This window comes from Equus quagga, chromosome 8 (assembly GCF_021613505.1).
Source record: "Equus quagga isolate Etosha38 chromosome 8, UCLA_HA_Equagga_1.0, whole genome shotgun sequence".
NCBI lineage: Eukaryota > Metazoa > Chordata > Mammalia > Perissodactyla > Equidae > Equus > Equus quagga.
The window spans coordinates 66,572,039-66,597,931 of NC_060274.1; the positions used below are offsets into that span (position 1 = coordinate 66,572,039).

The window sequence follows — 25,893 nt, forward strand, 5'->3', positions numbered from 1 at the left end:
CCATCTTTACTTTAGCCATTGCACTGCTATCAGCATAGCCTTTCTTTAAAAGAAATTTTAAAAGATTTCTGAAGTTCAGAATCCTTAGCTTGACATGAAAGACTCATCTCAACATCTTCAATTGTGTACCTTGTGTTCTTTGCAAACTGAACTCACTTTTTATTGAAAATGCTGTTATCCTTTTATGGCTCCATACTTTTAATACGTGTTCCTTGTTAGGGAAAGATAAAATGGATTACTTTGAATTAGATTGTTAGATTATCCTCTTTGTGGTTACAATTTATGATGATAATTCAGTGAGGGTCACTCTAAAATTTGGCTCACACTGTCTTCAAGGGTAATTCAGACAAATCCAGACCTGGTGGTGTTGTGGTTAAGATTCAGCGCTCTCCCTGTCATGGCCAGGTTCGTTTCCTGGTCAGGGAACCACACCACTCATCTGTTGGTTGTCATCCTCTGGCTTCCAGACTAGGACAGACTAGGAAGAAGGACCGGGCTGTCCACTTCCAAAAACATTGGCCGTGAAAACCCTTCAGCAGAGCATTGTCTGATATTGTGTGGAAAGATGAGAGGATGACGCAAAAAGACGGAGCTGGGTTCTACTCTGCTGTACACAGGGTCACTAGGAATTGGAATCCACTTAATGGCACTAACAACAACAATTCAGACAAATGGAGTTAAGCCCTTCTATAGTAGAGACTTCTATGTATTGACCAATTCCTGTTTTCTCTCCCTCTTGAGCCCACATCTATCCTGTGTTTCTTACTGCTTCTAGGGAAGTTAGGTAAGGCTAAATGACATACAACACTTTCATCCTTGTTCAGTAAAAAAGCACTAGTTTAGTCCTCCTCCTCCTTCCTTTTCCCTCATCTGCCAGTGGGATGCAGAGAGTCTAGCAGAGAATTCCAACCAAGGCCTTGGGAGAATGGTGGAGCCGTAAGATGAAAAAGTCTGAATCTCTGAGTGATCATGTGGAAGGCCATCTGTCAGCAAGGAAGATAAACATTGGGCTTTTATTGTGATAAGTCACAAATTTAAAAAAATTGTAGCTATCAGCATTACAAACTTTCCTGCATCTTGGAGTTTAAAAGGTCAGTCGGTCTACTAGCTGCTGCTGTTGGAGCTTCTTTGGAAATTCACTATGGGAGTCCCACTCTTACCTCATTTTATCCATCACATTGGCAAGTTGGATTCATTGTTTTCAGTGCTTCTGTCAATATACAAGAGACACGTCATAAGTTCAATTTGTGATGTTGGTGGAATGTATTTATTTTTATACAATTTGGTATTTATTTGCTCTAAAATCCTGTAACTATTCTATGATTAAAATTTTAAAAGACCATCTTCAAAAAAATAAGTTCATAGTCTCCCAGAGTTCCTGGCAGGGCAAGAAGTTTAGTGTATTTGTTAAATGATCCTGTTATTTTATGTAAATATGTTTCTTGGGTATGCACTATATGAAGAGTTCCATATTATATGAACCTATCCGAAATACCTGTTTGTGTAATATCCGAGCATAGAAATCATAACCTTTTATATAAATGTGGAAAATAGGATGACATTAGGACCTGAATTCGTTATTTTTGTCACTGTCTTGCACTTTATTCACAATGATTTTACATGAGCTTCACATACAAAATATTTTTTAAAATGTGGAGCTGTTCTATTTGAGGCTCTTCCAAAATGTCTCCTTTGGTAAAGAGGTCCAGAATACATGGCAGGTGATTTCTAATTTTTGAATATTTATTTCATAAAGACTAAGGAGAGGATGGATAAATGATATCTACAAGTTCAACAGATGTTTCTTGAGTAGTTGTGCTAGGTGTTAGAGAAACAAACAAAAAAAACTCAACAAAATCCTTACTTTTAGGAAGGAGCCCACCCTCTGGTAGATGTCTTACGTTAATCATTTAAGTACAAACTAAACAGATCGGTGAATGGTATTAGGTTTTCCTTTCCTATTTCATTCTTAAGTGAAAGTAAAATAGCTAAAATATAGATGGAAGGAGCAATAGATAAGTGAGTGATTTGACATCTCCATGAAAAATAAGTTAACTGCATTATTCATAATGTTTGAACATGTATTGTTCAGTACTTGTCTTATCTCAACACTACATAGAAAAGATTTTAAAAATTCCAATCAGAGTTGAAAAGGGAGAGAATGGAGAGAAAGGGGAGACAAAAATCCAATTGACCCATCTTTTTTGTGTAATTGGTTCTATGTGGTTTTGTTTTTCTCTCACCTTGAGATGAGTATTTCCAGTACACTGGAGGTGGTGTTCAGGTTTTTATTCCAAATGCTCCAGCTGTTCTGGGTATTGTTAATGATTCAAACTGTATACAAAACTATACTCTGATATTTGTTCACTCATTTCTTGGGCACTTGGGTTGAATAATGTTCTTTCATCATTTAAAGAAAAAAAATTTACTTAGATGCTAATAACACCAAGGTCTGGAACTTTGTGACTTTAGTCCGTTTGTAGCTCCTGGGCAGTGACTTTCTGACTGGAGTGTAGTTCAATCAGTAATATCAGTAGACTATTTTTGAGTATGATTATAATAGCCAGCTCTATGGCTGTTCTGGAGGAATAAAGTATGGTGCTATCCTAAAATATTTTATGACACTTTTCCCCTACACTTAGTCATGCCACTAGTAGTTTTATTTTTCCTTAAGTTGCTCTCAGCCCTTGGCAACATTTCCTGGCAACCTTTTATGCACAATATTTGTAGAATTGTTGAGGTGGAAGGTGTTCTGTCTATGCAAACACAGAACTGGTTTTCACCATGTTCTGTTTTACTTCATGGCCTCTACAAAGGTGTCATTTGTATAAGATATTTTCCTTCAGGATGTTTCCTGCAGCTTTTGGCTGTTTTCAGCTTTAACGAAGCATCCAATTTTGGATAAACTACTGCTTCACAGCTACATATTTGATTCTTTGGTGTCAATATTTATGAAAGTAAATGCTAGAATAAACATCTGTGTTTCCTTATTTCTGAAGCCTTCATTCTGTTGAGCCTATTGATTCTGGGTTTATTCTAGAGAAGTGTAGTTAGTTGTATATTTCCCAGTCAACAACCTGTTAACCATTGCTGAATTTGGGGACATAGTGTGGGGAAAATACAGCTTGTAGGCTAGGTTTAATTTACCAGATTCTTTTGCATTAAGTAATCAGTGGTATTTAGACATATTTCAGTACAGATTTCTGTTTATCATTTGCCTACCATCAATAAATTGGCTTGACTGGCAGTCATATCTTATTGAGGTTAGGCAGTTATTCTTTTCCTAGCCCTTTCCCCTTAATCTCTTCTACATTTAATCATTGAGTTAACGACTTACCTAATATTATGCTATTATTAATCTATAGTTATTACCTAAGCAAAGTGTTTATAGCTTTGACTTAAGTGCTTGAATCTTTCTTTTGTTTATAACTTCTATATTATTAAAATTTATTTGGATTCAGAATTCTACAAATTTTCAGTATAGATATCATGAGGAGATATTTACTTGTCTAGGAGACTCTTGTACTCTCTGTGTCATATTAAGTCATTATTCTTTATTCAAATAAGAGATAAGAAAGCTGATAACTTTTTTTCAGATTCAGAGGAACTGTTGTCATCATGCAGATTTCTAAATATCTCATTTTACATGGTATACTTTGATTGTCCATTTGTAGTAGTGGTAAGACCCTGATTCCATAATATTAATAGTCATAATTCTTTCTTGGCCTTGAAAATTATTTTAGGAATCTTTTTTTATTATTGATATGACCAGTAGATGGTGTGGAAAGAACCTGGATTTTTTTTCTCTCTTCAAAGGGAGGCCCTTCTAGATTTAGCCCCTTGGAAGATGAAGGGTCCTTTTTAAGCTTCTTTCCATCTTGTCCACATGACTCTCTTTTCAAGCCCCTCAGTCCGTTTCTCATGCTAAACTCCATCTTTCCACGTAATAGGAATTCCAGTTCCTTGATCCCTTCCTGGTTCTTGCTGCAAGCTTCCATAGGATGCACTTTGAAATTTTACTCTGTGATTGCCAGCTCTAGAGGGAGGGGATGGGCAAAAATCCTATTAATGGAGTCACTGTGGATGCTCCGTTTCAGTTAGTTTCCCCTCTAGATTGGGCAGGAGCTGATTTCTTTGCTAGGTTACCTAGAAAGAAAGTATTCCTCTGTAAGGCTAGCATTAATTTTTTCAGAGTCAGCATAATCAAAATATTGGAACAATATTAAAATTGGTAAAATAAATACATGTGTCTGGTTCTAGAAGGGATTTAATAACTCACATTTACTTATCAGATATTCTGGAAATTCATACTCTTAAATTCAAATGTGCTGAGAGGATAAGTATAAGAATTTCTGATCCTTCTCTGATCATTTCTTTCATGTAGAAACGGAAGACTTGTGTTAGAGATATTGAGCATCCTGCTGCTCTCTTCTTTCAGAGTTACTACCTGAAAGGCTCACACCTCCTAGCTGTCCTTATGTTAACTCCTTTTCAAGCTGTTGGTTGTATGAAGCTTATTCTCTGTTAGGTTCTTTAGGAAAGACTCACAGGAACACCATTCCTTGAGTTTTGCATACTTTATGTGCAAGCACTCAGATAGTTTTTATCTGTGACTTTTACACTTGAGGGTCTCTTTCACTGTATTAAAATGTGTTTGATGTAGGCTGTTTGAGATCATTTTCCCCAGATGTATTTTGTTCTTTCAATATATATTTTCAAGTTATTTTTATTTTAGGAGAATTTTATAAAATTATGGTTTTGAGTATTTTTAGTTTTGTTGCTTTATCTTCTTCAGGGACTCCTATTAAACATATGTTGGACCATCTTGCTTATTTTGTAAGTTAATCATTTTCTCTTGAAGTCTTTTAATCTCATTTTTTAAAAAATTCTAAAATTTGTCTTATTTTCTGTTTCCATTAAGGCCTCCATTGTGTTTCTTGTAATTTAGTCTTCATTCCTGAAATAAATTTTTCTTTTATTTCTAAATCTTTCCTGAATTTGATCTCTTCCCTTCTCATATCTTCCTTGCCATCAAATGCTTAGTTTATGAATTTTTTTAATTCTGAGGTTTTTCATTGCTTCTATCATGTAAAAAAGATTTTTAGCTTGTTTTGAACTATTAGGTGACAGTTTTCATCTTATATGGGCATGTTTTTCTGGCATGCTTTCATTATACACAGAGAGACATCTTTTATTCCTATGCCCTTTTCCCTCTTATGATATAATTATGTGGGATTAATTTGCTCTTGTTTTCTGTTGCTCTATTTTTGCTGAGGAAGATTTGCCCTGAGCTAAGATGTATGCCAATCCTCCTCTGTTTTGTATGTGGGTTGCTGCCTCAGCATGGCTGCCAACAAGTGTAGGTCCACACCTAGAAACCAAATGCCGGGCCACTGAAATGGAGCAAGCCGAATTTAACTATTGAGCCATGGGGCTAGCCCCTCATTTTTTAAGTGAAATGAATTTACTTTTGCAGGGAGGGATCTTTCAGCATAGCTTTTCTAGCTTCAGAGCTTTAGTTCTCTTGCTTCTGTTGTTTTTGTAAAGTGACTTGTGAAAAAAAAAAAATGTGATCAGCCTCCCTGATTCCCTGGCCCAACTTTACCTCAACTTTCTCGTTTGCTTTTACCGTCCTTGTTCTGTTCAGTTTGGATTCAACTTCCAGTAATTTCTCCTCAGTGTTGGACTCTATCAGAAACAGCGTTTGTTTGCTAGGTGAGACTAGGCATATTGTTCCAGTACTTTATTCACTTGGTGTCCTCTTGCACTCACTTGCAGGTTGGAACCCTCCCAATTTTGGCTACTGTTCTCAGATTGGTCCTTTACATATACTCGTTAATGATTGATGGTCTCTTGTTCTCAGGACCATTAGAAGCCCAGGTGCTTTCCTTCTGCCTCTCCTACCAATGCCAAAAACTTATTGGTCTTTTAATTTTTGTTGATTTGTCCCTACTCACTTGTATTTGAAGTTTTCCTGGGACTACTTTGTGGCATTATTATGTTGTGGATATTGTCCTTGAGTCTTTGGTTTGGCTATCCTCATTGCTCTGTTGTCAGGAGAAGTTTAAAATCTTTTCTGCTACCATCTTTTCTACTTTCGGAATATTTTGACAAAAGTTTTATTTAAGGAACTATCTTAAATGTTGACTTATTGCTCTACTTAGTGGACAGAAAATGCTACATATATTAGACACCTGCCATAATGCTATAATAAAAAATAAGAGGTTAGTATTTTGAAGGAAGCTGTTACCTGGACAAATATGGGGGGGGGGGTGTATGTGTGTGTGTGTTTGTGTATTTCTGTATGTATGGATATATATTTTAAATAAAAGCAGCTGAAAAATTTTAGGAGTATCCTTTACTAGATGGATGAATTTTTTTCTATTTGTAACTTTCTTCCTTTTTCCACATTAAAAAGTAAACTTTGAGGAAAAATGCCTTTGTTATACATTACAAGTTTGGGGAAATTATTCCCTACTTTAAAAATAAAGGAGTTTCATCAATAATGTTGATTGTCATACTGTGGTCAAGATAGAGCCCATTCTATAGCCTTTATTGTAGACTTTTTTGTTTGTTTTTCTTTGTAAATTGGGATATAATAGTAAATCTGCCTCATTTGGTTAAAAGTTTTCCAAGCTCTACCAATGTTTTAACTGGATGTTGAGTGCTTTGAAACAAAATTTTATGAAATACTCAGTCTTCTACTTAAGAAATATTTGTTTTCCTTTCACTTACAATATTACTTTCCATCTTTGGTCATCTTATTTTGGTTGTTTTATAGTTGCTGATAGTTTGTGATTATTTCTTTAATGTTTGAGCCTGTTAGTCATAATGAATTTTAGATGTTTGGAATCTGTATTAATTAAATTCATTGGAAGGTTCATAAAGCTTACGAGCCTCCTTTTAACTATGACTTAAAATTTCCTGAAAGGACTGTCATTTTTCCACAAGAAAAAAATGAACTTAAAAATCTTGAGTATCTCTGCCATATATGTAATTTCTTTGTAGATGTATTCCAAATGGCAGAGGTCCCTCTTAATGTATTGCGTACTCTTCCAGTGCTTGTCACCAGGCTTCATGGCCATCTCAGTGAAGTTTCTTTTACAACGTTGATAAAAAAAAAGATACTCCCTTCTTTTTTCTTTGAAAATAGGCTGAAGACCTTCCTCCAAATCTCTTATCTCAATTTGTTTGTCATTTGACACAAATTTAATTGAGTGAACTATATCCTAGAGAATCTTTTCCAAATGGCTCCTTGACTACATTTTTTTCATTGTTTTTCTTGACAGAGCTCAGGTTACAGGCTGTGTCAGGCTTCATTTGGTCAGAAGCATGTTTGTTTCTCTTGTCAGCTTCTTGATTGGTTCCTTTCCAGATTTCTGCAGGGCAGCCATATGGTCATTTCTGCATGTTTTCTAGATTGCTTCTGCGGCAGGATTCCAGGTCTGGTTGATTAGTGTTTCAGAATCTACTCACACTGAGAGGGCTTCAGTGTTTGCCCTTTAGTTTTATTTCAGATAACGTATTCAGATCTAGTGTCTTTCCTGTTTCTTATCTGAAGTTCATTTAATTTTGATGATTTTATTTTATGAGGCCCATGTATTTAACTGACTTTAGTCATCTTATATGTCAAGAAAGACCAAGCCATAAAGGCTATTGGTGAAGTGCCTAGACTATGCTGACTTTGGAAAACTGAATCTAGTAATAATTCTACTAGATGATCAATATTAAAGTACATTAGATTGGCTAGAGAAGTATACCAGTCTCCTTTCTACATTTTCTTTTTTATTCTTTAACAGTTCTTTCAGTTTTTTTCTTGGCAGGGGGAATTTATTTTGAAAATTGTTCTCTGTAATTGTGAGGCAAGGAGAAAATTACTCATAATGCTGGTAGTGATGTTAAAGAAAAAATTATTCATGAGACTTGTTAAAGAACGGTAAGGCAGACTTTATTCAAGGGGACTATCAGGATAGGTGTAGGGATCACTGCAATGAGATTTTGCACTGGGGAGAGAGATTAGGCTCAAACTCTGAATACAACAAGGAAAAGTGGGAATTGATAGACGAGGAGCAGGGTGGGGGTCGGTGGATGGAAAATTACTAAGAGGAAAGAAACATTGAGGTAAGTAGGGGATCCTGGCTAACCAGACCTAACAAGATTGTTGCTGAAGGCAGGCCAAGGTGATCAGATATCACATGGGGGATGGTGGAGGATGAGGAACCTTGGTCAGATACTAAGGATGACCAGAAATTGAGGGTGGGGGATTCTGGATCAGCTGACTTAGTAGGATTTTTGCTAAAATTGGACAATGCAGAGATGAACACAGAAGCCCAAAAGTTAGGACTCAGTTGAGAAGGGTTCAGAGGGGCCTGACTAAAATTTGGTCAAGGAGAGACTGTTTGTCAGCAGTAATAAATTTAAGATTATAGCTTTCAAGGAAGTAGTTCTCATTACAGAAATACTGAAGCAAATCTCTATTAACAAAATAGAGCTTTAGCAAATTTATGCTTAACGTCAGTGAACCAATAGCAGGAAAATTCCCTACCTGTATCTATTTATGGCTATTCTTGATTGCCGCTGGATTTGAACGGTATGAATTCAGGATATTTTGAAGTTGAAGAAAAGCGACTTAATGTCCTGTATTCAGTCTCTGCTCAATTTGTTGTTTTGATTTCCGTGATGAAGATTTAAATTATAATATGAATGAGTTAAGTTAGCTGTCATGAAAAACTTACTGGTTTTCTGTTAAAGATAAGATTGTTTGATAAATTAGCTATAAAATATTGTAATATTTTCAGACTCAGGCTTAAATTCCTTAATCAAATTATTAAAATCTAAATTTTACTTTGCTTATATATTTGAATTAATTTTGCTCTGGCACTTTCATTTTATAAAGGAAACTACTTAATATGTTTCTTCAGACTTCCTTATGTTTTTTAGGAAGTAAATTTTATTGTAGTTAACTTTTGTTTGCATACAAAATGCCCTGTTTGGGTGGGAAGGTCTCTTTCCAAAAGAAGCTGTACTGATCTTTGTCTTTATCATCTCATCTTTCTACTGTTCTTAAGAATTCTGCCTAGAGTGTTCTGCCTGGAGTATGTAGATTTGAAGGTTCTTAGTCATGGCTGGCACTCAGTTTACAAAGTGACCTTTTGAAGGAGATGACTAGATGTTTGAATTTATTCGGTTCTAGAAGTTTATCTGCCAGTTGCAGATTTTAAAGAATTGGTTGACTGTTTTGCAGCAGGGTATTTTCTTGGGTTTGTAGTCAAACTTTCAGTGCCTCTAAATGAAGTAGGTTATTGTCAAGAAAGGACTTTATTTTTGGGCACCTACAATTCTAAAGGATCTAGTCCCAGTCCTTCAGAAATAGGTTCTTAAGCTTTTAGTCACGTATAGATCACCTGAGATGCTTATAAAAAATTCAAATTTCTTGGTCCCACTACCAGAGTGTCTTACATTGTTGATGAGAAATTGGGCCCAGAAATCAGCATATTTAACAAATGTCTCACACTTTGAGAAATATTTCTTCAGGACCTCATTGGTTCCCAAACCTCTTGATGCATCTGAATCAGTCTGGTTCGGTTTAAAAAATATGCTAATACCTGGTTTCACCCTAGAACTACTTGGAATCTTGGGGAGTGTGACCCAGTAACTTGGATTTATAACAAACTGGTGATCCTTATACAGAAAACCACATTTCAAGATCCACTGTTTAGTCCACCTGCAAGTTGCCTAAGGAAACTTTGCACCTTTATGTTCTAGGATCTCTCAAGATCTAATTTCTGAGTGAAATATTAGAAAGCTGTTTCTGTTATTTCTCAGACATGCTCAGATGTTGACATTGTAGTGGCTAAAAAGCATTGCCAATTTTTTTTTAACGTTCTTTAACATCTTCTAACCAGTACTGGGTAATTTAAGGCATACACACACGCAGGTACACGCATACGCATATGTATGCATTATGGGACTTAATGGCTGTTTTCATTTCTAACGTTAGCGAAGTTAGGTGATAAACATGATTGTTTTTGCTTTATTAACTGTTAAAGGATAAAAAGGTTTTACACACTTTAGTAGCTTAAATTCAAGACAAAGTATCATTATATGTGTGTGTTTTGGTATTATTGGCTAGCATTATTAATGTGATACCTTTATATAAAAGCTAGTTATTTAATATGAGTTCTCTGTAGTAAAGAACTGGAAAAATTCGTATTAGAACTTAGTTATCTAAAGCATTTTGCTAAATTGTTCGGCTTGAGGATTCTGTATAATTGTAATCAATGATGGATTTTGAAGATTTTATTTTTCCATCTTCTCCCCAGAGCTCCCCCAGTACGTAGCTGTATATATTTTCAGTTGTGGGTCCTTCTAGTTGTGGCATATGGGACGCCACCTCAGCATGGCTTGATGAGCGGTGCTAGGTCTGCGCCCAGCATCCGAACCTGCGAAACCCTGGGCTGCCGAAGCAGAGCCTGTGAACTTAACTACTCGGCCACGGGGCTGGTCCCCAGTGATGGGTTTTGAATAAAGTAAGAAGCAGTTCATTCTTGTTGGTAATGTTATAATGGCTAAGTTTCATGGAGTTATAGTCCTTACCCGGTAGTTGAAGGAATAATAGTTCTTTCTCAGAAGGTTTAAATAAATTTTTATTTAATTGCTCTCTAAGTTTAGATGTGCTCTGCTTATGTAATCAATGTTAAGGGAAAGCTTTGTCTGATAATCATTAATTGAGAGCTAAACACAGAGAACTGACAATTTTTATTCACTTGTGCAGACTGAATATAGGGCGAAAAAGGTTGGAGTGTGCTAAAGTCTAAGAAAAGAATGTGAACAGTTTTTTTTAATTTACGTGTGTTGGTTTACATTCTGTATAGGTATCTTATGCACTTAAAAATACTGCATTCTCCTTACCACTTGGTAAGGTTAGTTTGGAAGGTGTGGTGGCTTGTTTCATATTACTGTGGCTGAAGTTCTTAAAGTTTCCAACATTCACTGTTTTTTTTTTTGACTTGGAGAAATTCCACTTAACTTTCTTAATTTTCCACTGCAGATTAGCTTCTTAAAACATCAGATTTTCAAACTCACTAACCAGTCAGTCTTCAGTCATTGCCACTAAAGTAAAAATTATTGTTGGGAATGAATGAATTTAACATCATATTATATTGCTCTGGGAATTAGATATTAAGCTTTTTTCTGCCTGTTTAGAACAATGCCTGGTTTGCTATTCAGGTTCACAGTTATGTGATATAGCTTCTTGTTTTTAAACCTATTTTATTATTATTACTGTAAAATTGAATTTCCAATTGGCTGTTAGAGAGCAAGAATTATTTTGTATGGTCCTCGGTAGGTACCCGAGACGGGCCACAGGCCTACCAGCTGCTGCTGCTGTGTGGCTCTCGATTCAGGGGGAAGGGAGGAGGGAAAGCACAACCTATAGATGAATGTAATGAGGAAGCCCTTTTACAGACAACTGCTATGAGCAGTCATCTTCTGGTCCTAACAATGTGATAGTACTGGAAGTAGATGTGAGTTTTTTTTGTATTTTCTTCCTGAGTTTATTCTGTGTTTTACCCTCAAATATTTAAGTAAGACTGCTAAGTGGCATGGCAAGACTCTTTCTAGTCCTTCAAAGTTCCCCTTGGTGTAGTTAGAGAGCATCAGTCTTGCTGTCTGCTGCCTCATTTATTTTTTGGCTCGTTTGCCTTCCTATCCTTTACGGATGTGCATGTGCCATACATGTACTGCTTCGTATTATAGTCTAATTATACATATCGTATCTCCCCCAACCAGAATGTAAACACCTTGAGGAGAGTCCGAAACTTCTTTTGTAATTCCCCTTAGTACATGAAACAGTGCTTTCCATATAGAAGACATTCAGCAAGTTTTAGTTAGTAATAATTATTACTTGGTTTTACCACTTATGAAGGTACTATTTTCCTGATCCCTGTTTAGCTTAATGATAGTATTTATTTAATTGACTTTCTTTCATATTTTACATATATATAATTGAATATTTTAGCAATTTTGTTGTTATTCAAGCTCTTGTAAATTAATTCAAAGATTGACTATATTAATGTAAGTTTCTAGTTGATAAGGTGTCCTCTTGTTTGACCTACTTGAATTGAGGTAATTTTGTAACAATTAGCAGAAAAATACTGTGATCATTCAATTCAAAACTAAATACATGTTCTAGTCACAACTGTAATCAAGAAATAAGGAATAATTTATTGTGTTGAATAATGCAAAACCAGTGTTGATTTTCCTTATTGCACTAAATTGTGAAACCCGAATTGGTAGGATATAATACCAAAAATTAAATAAATAAAAATTTGAATCAAAACAGATGTTGAGGCAGTTAAAAACTAACTCATTGCCATGATAGTTTAGATAATAAGAACAAGTCATCTTGTTGAAATAGAATTGCACTGTTTATGATAAATCTAAGGCCCTAGTGATATTTGATAAGTAGGGTTATTATGGCTAGTTGTATCTTCGAAGAGTACTATCCTTGCCAATTTTTCAACCCATTCTCAATTTTTACCCTTCAAATAATTTAGTTGGAAATTACCAACTACTCCACATCTTTGAAGTTTTCCTGATGTGAGCAATGGTGAGAATCTTTCTTTTAAAGTATATGTTTGAAATATAACCTTTCAGGTTCAAGTATATTTGCCTCATATACTTTAATTTTTTTAAACATGAGAGTAGAGTGAATTTTATAATAAGATATGGGATTGTGTTATCCTAACTTATTCTCTTATTCTTTCTTTTAGTTTTGTGTGTGTGTGTGTGTGTGTTGGTAATGTGTGGTGCTTGTCTGTACGGTCTTAGCACAGTTAAGCAATAGAGTTATAGAATTAGACAAACTAGCTGGCCAATCTATAGATTGCATTTAGCACCCAATTTCAGGTCCGTTATCCCAGTGGTCTTCACAGTGAGTAAGGCCACCCATTGAGATACAGGAAGAAAACATCATAACTTCTCAGGTTTTTTTCCATATATGTTTTACTTTTTATTTCATGCATATCAATTTATTTTGTATGTTTTATAATTAACATTTATCATATAGTACATATCTCATGTATAAATAACTAACTACACATATTGCTACATGCTTACATATTTACCAATAGGAGTACTTAGTCAAAATAACTTGAAGACCACAGTTCTAACAAAGTAATCACAGAGAGTGGACACTAAGGGGAGAACTTGTGATCTTTTGAAATTGATAGGCAAAGATCCAGTACCTAAAAATATAATAAAAGTTAGTAAACATAGATTAGAATATTGTACTATACAAATCAAGGGACTCATTTTAAAACATAAAAATGGTCCCTGTTTTTTATTTCACAATAACAGTTTTTATAATTACCAGTTTTAGTAGCTATAGGTAGATACATACAACTTTTTAAATAGTTTGGAGCAATTTAAGTTTAGGCACTGGTTTTTCACATTATAATGACTTTTCATTTTCTGGTTATAGCTGACCTTTATGTAGGCCTTTTTTAATTTAGTGGTGGATTGCTATAAATGTTGGCTCTGTTTTTCAAGGAATAATCTGTTTCTTTTGTTTCTTCCTGGTGGAAGGAATGTAAAGTAACTTTTAAAAATTTTAAACAAGTTGTTATAAGTCAGATTATGAGAGACATGTTAATTTTCTGTGTTTCCCAAAGTTACTAAAATTTGTGGCTATTGCTTTTATAGCCAGAAAAAAATATTTAAAATAATCAATAAAAATAACTTCTAGTGGTCAAACTAAAAACAGTCTACATAGCTTGAGTAAAACATAGAAAACAAGTAGCAAGGAAGCATTGCAAAATAGGAGGAAAAAAGTTACAAGTTAAATCAAATTTGTTACAACAGGAAACATAAGTAGGATAAATGTACCTCTTACAAGAAGGCTCACTACAAAGTTTTTTCCAAAAAGCCTAATTATCTACTGTATACAAGAGGCACACATAAGCAGAATGATTCAGAGAAATTGAAAATGAAAGAATAAGCATACCAGGCAAATTATAAAAGAAGGAAAGCAAAAGGGGATCATAATGTTCAATTTGACAAGAGTTTAAAACTAAAGAGTAGTAAATGGAACAGATTATAATAGTGAAGCATGTAAGGTGTGATGATGATGTCATGGATCAGTATGTACCAAATCATACAGAACTAAAATATAAATGATAAAAAATTGCAAGAAATAAAGAGAATTGTTAGATCTCAATAGTGGTTTAGAAATTTTAGAGTACTTCTCTAAATCTCTGACAGATGAAGCTGATAATTATATTATTCCTATATTCTGTATCTTTATTTCAGTCAATGTACAAGACAAATAAAGAACTATGTATTCTGAAAACAGAAAATATATCGCCTCCAAGACTCATGAAATGTTTATAAAAATTGACCATGTTTTTGGTCACAAAGACAATTTCAGGTAATTCCAAAGGGTAGAAATAGGTCATCCTTGATTCTCTGCCTACAGTGAAGTAAAATTAGAGCTAACTAATGAAGATAGGGTGGAAATTTGGTAATTTTTAGATCTTCTCTAACACTCTAGGGTCAAAGAAGAAATCAAAACTGCAGTTGTTAAGATATATAAATAATGCAAAAACATCAGAGTATACTGCGCTTTCTGATAAAACTATCTATTCTGGTTTCAGGAAGATAGCTAAAAGACAGCATTCAATAACAAATGTTGCTTGTCTGTAATACGCAAGGCGTTTTGTTTGATGTGAGATATACCTCTGAATAAGACTCTGAACCTTGGAGTTTATAATCCACTGGATTTTATTATAGAATGTACATCAGTAGTAAATTATTTGGGATGTATATATGAAAAATCTTGTATATATGATTTATATCATAAATGTATATATGAAAAGGAGTTCAGTATGATCACTTCAATTTTCAACAGAGGTACCTGTGTTATCCATATGGAGAGGAGAGGTAGATTGTTTTAGTAGATTGAAACGTGTGTGGAGATCTTAGTACCTTTTTTACCTCTGTCATCTGTTAGCAGTCCTGTTTTATCCCTCTGGGCTTCAAATTCTTCATCCATAAATGAGGAAGTTGAATTAAAATACAGGGTTCTTGATAACCATTATTTTTGTGCCACTGTGAATACATTTGTTAAATTAGTGTTGAGCATTAACTCCTTTTCAGTCTGTAGGGACTAAACTTATGCTCAGGTGGGGGAGGGAGACAAACTTAGGGTTCTGTGCAAGCAGAGGAGGGCACATATATTTTAAACAGAGAATGATAGAGATAGAGAAAGAATGGTATTGGGAAAGGTTGCATAGAGGCAGTGTGACACCCGAGCTGGTCTTGAAGATAAGGGTTTGTCAAGTGAACAAGGACGGAGAGCTGGGCTCAGGAAATAATAGAACATAGGGGTGGAGAAGGGAGTGTTTTACATTTTGGAAACTGCAATTAATGTGGCACTTAGTAGTTAGCATGGGCTTATGAAGGAGTGGCAAGACATTAAACATTGAGGTATATGGGAGCCAAATTGTGAAAAATAGGGGCTGTAAGTTAAAGACGATGAATAACCATGGATGGGTTTCATAGAGTCTGCGCCCGCCCTGAAAGTGTATGCAAGATTTAATATGTGAATGTATTTTCCTTTGAAGACAGTCTGTAAATTTCATCAGATCATGTAACAGGGCAGTTAGGGTAAATATAGGGAAAATTGACAGGGTGATGTTCTACAAACTATGAAGTTTAGATAGTTTTAAAGTTTGCTTTGTTACCAACTAATCTAATTCTTTTTCACTCTTTATAGTGGACAGGCCAAAATCTCAGCAAGTTCGAACCTCTAGTACGATCAGGCGAACCTCTTCCTTGGATACGATAACGGGACCTTACCTCACAGGACAGTGGCCGCGGGATCCTCATGTTCATTACCCTTCGTGCATGAAAGATAAAGCTACTCAGGTAAAATAAGCAATCAAAATCAGTTTCCTTGCTCGGCAGTTCTGTTTTGATCCCAGTAAAGAAAATGTAAGTTAATAAAAATTTCCCAAATTTGAAATGTAATATATTCAACCAAAGAAGAAAGCCATTTCTTTTAATAAGCTTTAGATAAATTGTTTTTTTTCATTTGGATTTGAAATTTTTAAAATTTATTTAATAGCACATAAGTTATACAGTTTTTGAGACTTATAGTTTCAATAATTGCTTTCCAACAGAAATTAATATAATGACTAGTAAGCATGTTAGAAAATATAAGTAATTTTTGAAGAAAAGTTTGCACAGTTCTTGGAAATAATTTATAAAGTATTAGCATGGCTAAGGAAATTTATGTTAAAGGATTTTTTTTTTCTGTTTAAAGACAAGACTAAAACCTTTGGCAAAAGATAGAAAATTTACTTTGTCACACTTCCCCTATCTGTGGAAGGTTCTCCAAGCTTTTGATTTGAAAAGCTTTTCCTTCCATGTCAGAAGAAAATCTGAAAACTTAATTTATGATTTCTGAGTTCTTGATCATGTCTTCATAACTGTAGTCAATCAACATTATGAAGAATACTAATAAAAGTATAGGAGGTGGTTATTGGCCTTAAAGAACTTACAGTATAGTTAGGAAAATAAGATATAAATTTATGAAAATTGGTGGTAGAAGATAGTATATAGTTAGATTTTAGATGAATGGGGCATTTAAATGTGAAGAAATTCAAATGTATGAGAACATTTTGGGCTTTGTAGGTCAGGAAATAGAAGGATTAGAGTTTCTTATCTGACGAATGCGAGAAGAGAGAAAGGGGAGAAAATTTTGGACATGATCTATGAGAATCTTCTCAATTTTTTGAATTTTCGCAGAGAACCTTGAAACTGTGAAGTTAGCTTCTTTGTCATCCATCCTATCAATTCTGCCTTTGTAATATTTTATTCCACCCTAGTGTTTTGCTTTCCATTCTTCATTTTGTGAGGAAAAGGATAGGTTTAATATGGTAGGCAGTGGGATTCTCAAGTAGAAATGACTAGCAAAACTTAGAGATGTCGGCCTGGACACCTAGGAATGGACACAGATAATTCAAAACCATCTTTCTGGAGGAGTTGGGTTCACAAGTATGATACAATGTAGTATAGAGTATAAAGAAAGAAGGTCAAGGGACCAAGGACTTAGTTTTTGGAAATCCACACAAGGAAAAGAGAGGAAACTAATGTATTCACTTGGAAGTAACAAGAGGAGGGAGTTAACATTTACTGATTATGTACCATGTGCTGTGTGTTTTATATCTTGTGCTTTGTTTAAGTCTCACAAGAACATTGTAAGATTACACAGATGGGGAAGCAGAAACTCAGTGAAGTTAAGTGACTTACTCAGGATCATAAAACTAGAAAGTGCTGGAGCCAGGTTTCTAATACAGGTTAATTTGTCAACAGTCTGAACTTCAGTTTTATGATGCTGTTAGGATAAATGGAATAGTGTGCGTGTGTGTGTGTGTGTGTGTGTATCATCTAGTAGACTAACTGGCACTGTGCTTAAAAGTGGTAGCTCTTCTTTTTAGATTAAATTTTAAAAGCCTGCCTTTTATTGAATATATGTGCTTTATGCTGACACTCTCCAGAAACATTATCTTACTCATCCTTCACAAAAATGCTGAGAAACTCAGAGGAGGAGCCAAAGAAAGAACAAAGGCTAAGAGAACTGAAGTAGTCTAGCCTTAGAAGCCAAAGGGAAAGCTGTTCTAAGAAAGGGAACCTTGTTAATAGTATCAGGTGCTAAAGAGATGTCATGGAGAATAAGGACTGGATTTAGGGATTAAGGGCACACTGTCTTGGAGAGTGTGGTATTGATGATTTGGTAGAGGAGGGAACTCAGAGTATTTGGGAATTAAGAGAGTGATATGGAGATAGAAGAAAAGGGCACTGAGTAGGTTTCTAAAGCATGTTATTTCTTTATCTGTGTGGTGGAGTTAATGAAACCTAACTCATGATAATGTTATATGACTAAATATGATAATATTTGAAAATGAATGTGGCAGTGCACATTAGCTTAGCAGTAGTAGATAGAGACAGGCCCAGCCAGCCCTGGTGGTGTAGTGTTAAAATTCAGCACTCTCACCACCGTCGTCAGGGTTCGTTTCTGGTCAGGGAACCACACCACCCATCTGTGTGTTGTGATACAGTAGTGCCTACGTGTTGCTATGATGCTGAAAGCTATGCCCTGAGTATTTCAAATATCAGCAGAGTTACCCATGGTAGACAGGTTTCAGTGGAGCTTCCAGACTAGACGTTATAGGAAGAAGGACCTGGCCACCTATTTCCCAAAAAGTTGGCCATGAAAATCCTATGAAGAACAGTGGAGCCTTGTCTGATACAGTGCTGGAAGGTGAGAGGGGGAGATAGAAAGACTGGACAGGATTCCACTCTGCTGTACATGGGGTCACTAAGAGTTGGATTTGACTGAAAGGCACTAACAACTAACAGCACACAGGCCCGTTTGTAACATTTGCGGAGTCTGGAGCAATTATAAATGAAGATCCACATACCATATCTGTATAAGTTAAATTAACAAACTATTGCATAAAATATATTTTATCCTTCTGCTTTGGCAAGTAAACCTTCATATGGACCTTGAAGTTTAGATTTTAACTAAGTTACATTGCCAGAATGTGTCTACATGGGCCAAGGCTTCACCACCTTCTGAACTTAAACCTGTATGTCTTCCCACCCTGCATAGCATTCTGTACTCTGAAGAGTGGCTTTACACAGATGTTTGAACCGCCCCCCAGTCTTCATATTTCTGCTCCATCCATACTCCCTCAGGAAGGGAGACCCAGGGAATAAGTCCTTGCCAACCTTGGAAGCCAAGCTCGCTGCTATTTGGGCAAGAAATTCCTGGGACTAGATTGCCCAGAGCATAGTCTATGGCAGAGGTGTGGCCTCATGATGTGCACGTCCTCTTGACCTCAAGATGTCTGTACCCTGTGTGGAGGCATGTGGCTGGAAGAGGGCCAGAGCAATTCCCACTAAAGTTTGAGGTCTGGGGTAGAGGCTTCTCTTGCTTGAGTCTTACATGTAAGTCGTTTATTTGGGAAACCTGACATTGAAAGGAAGGCAAAATATAGGCCTCATTTTAAGGAAATTAAGTAATTTGTATGTGGTTATATAGCTAATAAATATGAAGAGATTTGAACCCAGATTTGGCTGATTCCAAAGCTTTTGCTTTTTCTCCAGTTCCCCACTGCCTTTCCTAGTAACCACTAAAGGACATAGCACTTAACCTCGTGCTTGCCTCACAAGCATAAGAAATGGTCTTGCCCAAAGCACCTCTTAGTTTAATTGCAGATACAAGAGATGAATATATGAGATGGTTATTATTGTCACACCCATTCCTCCCAGATTAACTCTTGAACTCTTGAGGAGGAAAGTAGAAGTTTTTGTTTATTTAATGAGAGTTAGTGGAGGAAAGGTGATAACAGTCAACTTGCTGTAGATATTAGATACCTAGGCTGTCTGGTTTTGGTGGAGGGTATCTCTAGTATTTTCTTCCTTTTGTATTTCTATATTTCAACTACCTTAATTATTGGGGGTGAGAAAGTTCTTAATGTTTAATATATTAACACTTTAAGCCTTTTGAAAAGAAGTAGCATAGTGTGAAAAAACAATGGACTTTGGAGGGAGATCTTGTGTTCAAATTAAGGCCCAATGTGAGGGAACTTTCTGGGATGATGGAAGTGTTATAAATCTTGATAGAAATTTTGGTTACATGTTTTGAATGCACTTATCAGAACTTACCCAGGTGTACACTTATGCACTTTACTGTATAACTTAACTTTAAAAATATAGAATATAAACAAATATTGAACTCCAGTAAGACGTTTAGGGGTGAAGTATACTTCTGTCTGTAACTTACTTGGAAATTAACAAAAAATAAGATCAACTGATGGATAGATAGATGTATAGATACGTGATGAGGCAAATACAGCAAAATGTTAAATATAGAATCTAAGTGTTGACTTTATGAGTACTCACTGAGAAGTTTCTTCCACTGTTCTTTATGTTTGAATTTTTTAAAATAAAATGTTGGGAAAAAATCATGGCCCAATTAAGTGCTGTGTAGTCCAAACTTCAATTTCCTTTTCTGTAAATTGAAGTTATTAATACTTGATTTGCACATTCACACATTTATTCTGAGGACCAAAAGAGACAGCTTTACGTTTTTAAGGCCAGTGAAGAAATGGATCATTGCCAGTTTATTAGAATAATCTCTGTAGCTTAATAGAAAAACTAAAAACCTTTTGTGGAATTTGATGTTACTTTGTTACATTAGCCTTGCAGATACAACATTTTTTAAACAAAAATTTATTACCAACTCTTAAAAGTGAACTTGCAGTTATGGTTACTGTATTTAGACAATAGTATTTCCTCAGTTTTAGCCCTGTAGTCTGAAGTATGAAACTTCATCTCTGGACAAATTTAAAATTCTGTGTGGAGTGTGTTTTTAAATGAGAAAGTAGCATATACTCTTTGCAAACTGGTCAAACAATAAAAAAGGTATACAACAGTAATCAAAGGTGTTTCCTCAGACCTCCCAGGTATAGTAGTGATTAGAGCCGTTAACAAATATTTTCCTTCTTTTTCCTTGGCACAAGGTAGGATTATACATCTCTGCCCACTTGAAATTAAGTGTGGCCATGAGACTTGCTTTGGGAAGAAGCTTTAAAGAGCTGGCTGGTGAATTCACTCTGACAAGGGGAAGTAACAGTATTCACTGCTACTGTGTCCATCTGGGTCCCTGAGTGACAGTGACAAGCAAAGCCTTCTTTCTTTTTTTTTTTTAATTGAGTTAATGATAGGTTACAATCTTGTGAAATTTCAGTTGTACGTTAATGTTTGTCATTCGTGTTGTAGGTGCACCACTTCACCCTTTGTGCCCAGCCCCCACCCCACCTTTCCCCTGGTATCCACTAAACTGTTCTTAGTCCATAATTTTAAATTCCTCATATGAGTGGAGTCATACACAGATTATCCTTCTCTCGCTGGCTTATTTCACTTAACATAATTCCCTCAAGGTCCATCCATGTTATTGCAAATGGAATGGTTTTGTTCTGTTTTACAGCTGAGTAGTATTCCATTGTATATATGTACCACATCTTCTTTATCCATTCATCTGTTGCTGGGCACTTAGGTTGCTTCCATGTCTTGGCTATTGTAAATAATGCTGCAATGAACATTGGGGTGCGTAGGACTTTTGGGATTGCTGACTTCAAGCTCTTTGGATAAATACCCAGTAAGTGGGATGGCTGGATCGTATGGTAGTTCTATTTTTAATTTTTTGAGGAATCTCCATACTGTTTTCCATAGTGGCTGCGCCAGTTTGCATTCCCACCAGCAGTGTATGAGGGTTCCTTTTTCTCCACAACCTCTCCAACATTTGTTACTATTAGTTTTAGATATTTTTGTCATTCTAACGGGTGTAAGGTGATATCTTAGTGTAGTTTTGATTTGCATTTCCCTGATGATCAGCGATGATGAGCATCTTTTCATGTGCCTATTGACCATCAGTATATCTTCTTTGGAGAAATGTCTGTTCATGTCTGCAGCCCATTTTTTGATTGGGTTGTTTGATGTTTTGTTGTTGAGTTGTGAGAGTTCTTTCTATATTATGGATATTAAGCCTTTGTCAGATATATGACTTGCAAATATTTTTTCCCAGTTAGTGGGTTGTTTTTTTGTTTCAATCCTGTTTTAATTTGCCTTGAAGAAGCTCTTTAGTCTGATGAAGTCCCATTTGTTTATTCTTTCTATTGTTTCCCTTCTCTGAGAAGACATGGTGTCCGAAAAGATCCTTTTAATACTGATGTCAAAGAGTGTACTGCCTACGTTTTCTTCCAGAAGCCTTATGGTTTCAGGTCTCACCTTTAGGTCTTTGATCCATTTTGAGTTTATTTTGGTGAATGGTGAAAAAGAATGGTCAATTTTCATTCTTTTACATGTGGCTTTCCAGTTTTCCCAGCACCATTTGTTGAAAAGACTTTCTTTTCTCCATTGTATGCCCTCAGCTCCTTTGTCGAAGATAAGCTGTCCATAGATGTGTGGCTTTATTTCTGGGCTTTCAATTCTGTTCCATTTATCTGTGCACCTCTTTTTGTACCAGTACCATGCTGTTTTGATTACTGTAGCTTTGTAGTATGTTTTGAAGTCAGGGATTGTGATGCCTCCCGTTTTGTTCTTTTTTCTCAGGATTGCTTTAGAAATTTGGTGTCTTTTGTTGCCCCATATGAATTTTGGGATTCTTTGTTCTAATTCTGTAAAGAATGTCCTTGGGATTCTGATTGGGATGGCGTTGAATCTGTAGATTGCTTTAGGTAGAACGGACATTTTAACTATGTTTATTCTTCCAGTCCATGTACGTGGGATGTCTTTCCATCTCCTTATGTCGTCATCTAATTCTCTCAGAAAGGCCTTGTAATTTTCATTATATAGGTTCTTCACCTCCTTAGTTAAATTTACCCCAAGGTATTTTATTCTTTTTGTTGCGATTGTGAATGGTATTGTGTTCTTGAGTTCTTTTTTTGTTGGTTCATTACTGGAGTGTAGAAATGCTACTGATTTATGCAAATTGATTTTATACCCTGCAACTTTGCTGTAGTTGTTGATTACTTCTCAGAGTTTTCCAATGGATTCTTTGGGGTTTTCTGTATATAAGATCATGTCGTCTGCAAACAGCGAGAGTTTCACTTCTTCCCTCCCTATTTGGATTCCTTTTACTCCTTTTTCTTGCCTGATTGCTCTGGCCAGGACCTCCAGTACTATGTTAAATAAGAGTGGTGATAGAGGGCATCCTTGTCTCGTTCCTGCTTTCAGGGGGATGGCGTTCAGCTTTTGCCCATTGAGTATGATGTTGGCTATGGGTTTGTCATATATGGCCTTTATTATGTTGAGGTAGTTTCCTTCTATGCCCATTTTGTTCAGAGTTTTTATCATAAATGGCTGTTGGATCTTGTCAAATGCCTTCTCTGCATCTATTGAGATGATCATGTGGTTTTTATTCCTCAGTTTGTTGATGTGGTGTACTACGTTGATTGATTAAGCAAAGCCTTCTTTCTGACCCATTATGTACATGTAGTGTGAGCAAGAAATTAACCTTTGTAGTTTCAAGCCATTGGGATTTGGAGATTGAGTAGTCACTATAGTATAATCTTGTCTTTACTGATTAACATGCAATCTATAACCCTTTTACCAATTTTTGTGTACCTTTTAGAGTATAGTGTGTTTCTCAATTCTCATCTTTCAGAAGATTCAATATGAACATAAAATCAGTATCAAAGTGGAATGAAAGAAAAAATCAGTACTAAGAGTGAATTTTTTCCCTCAAATTTTTGTCATTCTCTTAATTAACCTTTCTTCTTGATCTTATTTTAAACTTTCTTTTCAAGCAAAGTCTTAAAAGTTTATCATGCTGCTACACTTTTCTTCGAGTTTGACTGACCTTGTCTCTTTTTTCCTGGTAGCGTTAGAAGCAATTTTCTCTTTATAAGTAGCCATCAGAAACAGCCCCTGGAACAGGCTACCTCAGCCTCAATGAGTCACCTCTGTGGAAATGTCCATTAAACTTGAAACCTGGTCTAGGCAAAGAGGAATTGTGTCTTCCACTAATACGGAATCTACTACAGCTGATTCTGATTAACAGGCTTTCTGGAAGCAAATGTGTTCAATACAATAAGCTCAAACCACTACCACTTTCTACCTTCTTTCCTCTTTTTAAATAAGGATCTAAAATACTTTACATTATATTTATATTCTAATATAATGCTGAATTTAATGCTTTTTATTTGGAAAAGCATTTAGAAAAGATGGAAAGCATTTGGAAAAAATTTGGAAAAGAAAAATCACTTGCCTAAACACAGAATTTCTATTTCAGACCTCACCTCCAAGGTCAGCTAATATAGTGCTGAATTTAATGCTTTTTATTTGGAAAAGAAAAAAAATTACTTGCCTCAACAGAGAATTTCTATTTTAGACATCACCCCCAAGGTCAGCTCCCCGTCATAATATCTTATATCTCTGTGCTGCTCAGTTCTTATAGGCTATGCTTGGTGATCTATTTATAGACCTTCGATAATTATCTCAGAATGTTTCTAAGTCTGCTAAGTTAAAAGAAGTATAAAATACTTTGTTATGTATTTTTGAATTTTATCTAATTTTAATATTATTTAAAAATAGTCTGATGGTAAAATAATCCATATAATATAGAAGAACATAAATAATTTCTGACTCCCCAGATACAGTTCTTAGTGAATCATTATTAACAGATTTTTTTTATTGGTACATGTTTTAAGAAATTTTCTATACATGTGTAAGTATATTCTTTAAACATATGGACACACAGTTGGAATCATACTGTGCATTGTATCTCTAACTTACTTTTTCCATTTGATGGATCATAATCATCCCTTCTTATCATAACGTGTAAATCCCTACCTCATTCTTTTTTTGTTTTTCTTTTTTCATTTTTTTAATTGTAATAAAATATATATAACATAAAATTTAACATTTAACTATTTTTAAGTATATAGTTAAAACTATAGCATTGAGTACATTCACATTGTTGTGCAACCATCACCACCATCCATCTGTAGAACTTTTTCATTTTCCCCAACTGAAACTTTGTATTCATTAAATACCAACTTCTTATTCCTCCCTCCCCTCAGCCCCTAGCAGCCACCATTTTATGTCTCTGTGAGTTTGACTACTCTGGGAACGTCAAATATGAATAATCGTACTGCATGTATCTTTTTGTGTCTGGCTTGTTTCACTTAGTAAAATGTTTTCAGGATTCATCCATGTTGTAACATGTATCTAAATTTCTTTCCTTTTTAAAGCTGAATAGTAATCCATTATATGTATATACCACATTTTCTTTATCCATTCATTAGTTGATGGACATTTGGGTTGTGTCCACCTTTGGCAACTGTGAATAATGCTGGTGTGAACATGTATGTACAAAAATGCTTTCAGTTCTTTTGGGTATACTCCCAGAAGTAGAATTGCTGGGTAATGTGCTAATTGTATGTTTAGATTTTTGAGGAACCACCGTACTGTTTTCCATGGTGGCTGCACCATTCTACATTCCCAGCAACAATGTGTAAGGACTCCAATTTCTCTACATCCTCGTCAACACTTGTTATTTTCTGGGGTTTTTTTTTTCATTATAGCCATCCTAATGGATGTGAAGTAGTATCTCATAGTACTTTTGATTTATAATTCCTTAATGGAGCATCTTTTCATATACTTTTTGGCCATCTGTATATCTTCATTGGCGAAATGTCTATTTAAGCTCTTTGTCCATTGTTGAATTGGTTTATTTTTTTGTTGAATTTTAGGAATTTTTTATATATTCTGGATGTTATTCCCTTATCAGATAGATGATTTGTAAGTATTTTCGTCCATTCTGTGGGTTGCCTTTTCACTCTCTTGATAGTATCCTAGTTTTTGATTATGGTAAAGTCCAGTTTATTTTTCATTTTGTTGCCTTTGCTTTTGGTGTCTTATCCAAGAAATCTTTGCCAAACTCCAGTGTGTTGAGGCTTTTCACTTGTGTTCTACTAAGAGTTTTATAGTTTAGGTCTTTCATCCATTTTGAGTTAATTTGTATATGGTGTAAGGCAAAGATTCAGCTTAATGCTTTTGCATATAGATATCCAATAGCATTTTTTGAAAAGGCCATCCTTTCCCCCTTTGAATGGTCTTAATATCTCCATCAAGAATCAATTGACCATATATGCAAGGGTTTATTTCTGGCATTCTATTCTATTCCATTCATCTGTATTCTGTGGCTTTTTGTATTATGTTATAGTTAAAAAGGATTTTCCCTAAAATAAAAAATATTTTTTTAACCCATGTTTTCTTCTAAAACTTTTATTTATTTATTTATTTTACATTTATATCTTT

The 25,893-nt window shown here is 35.2% G+C and overlaps 1 protein-coding gene across 1 annotated transcript in view; it reads left to right on the forward strand.

Annotated features, from left to right (window-relative positions):
• Positions 1 to 25,893, forward strand: part of GLCCI1 (glucocorticoid induced 1) — a 102,356-nt gene that overhangs the window by 16,727 nt on the left and 59,736 nt on the right. Inside the window, exon 3 of the mRNA XM_046669424.1 lies at positions 15,776 to 15,927. Within this exon, the coding sequence (XP_046525380.1) occupies positions 15,776 to 15,927 (152 nt within the window). The remainder of the gene's footprint in view (positions 1 to 15,775; positions 15,928 to 25,893) is intronic.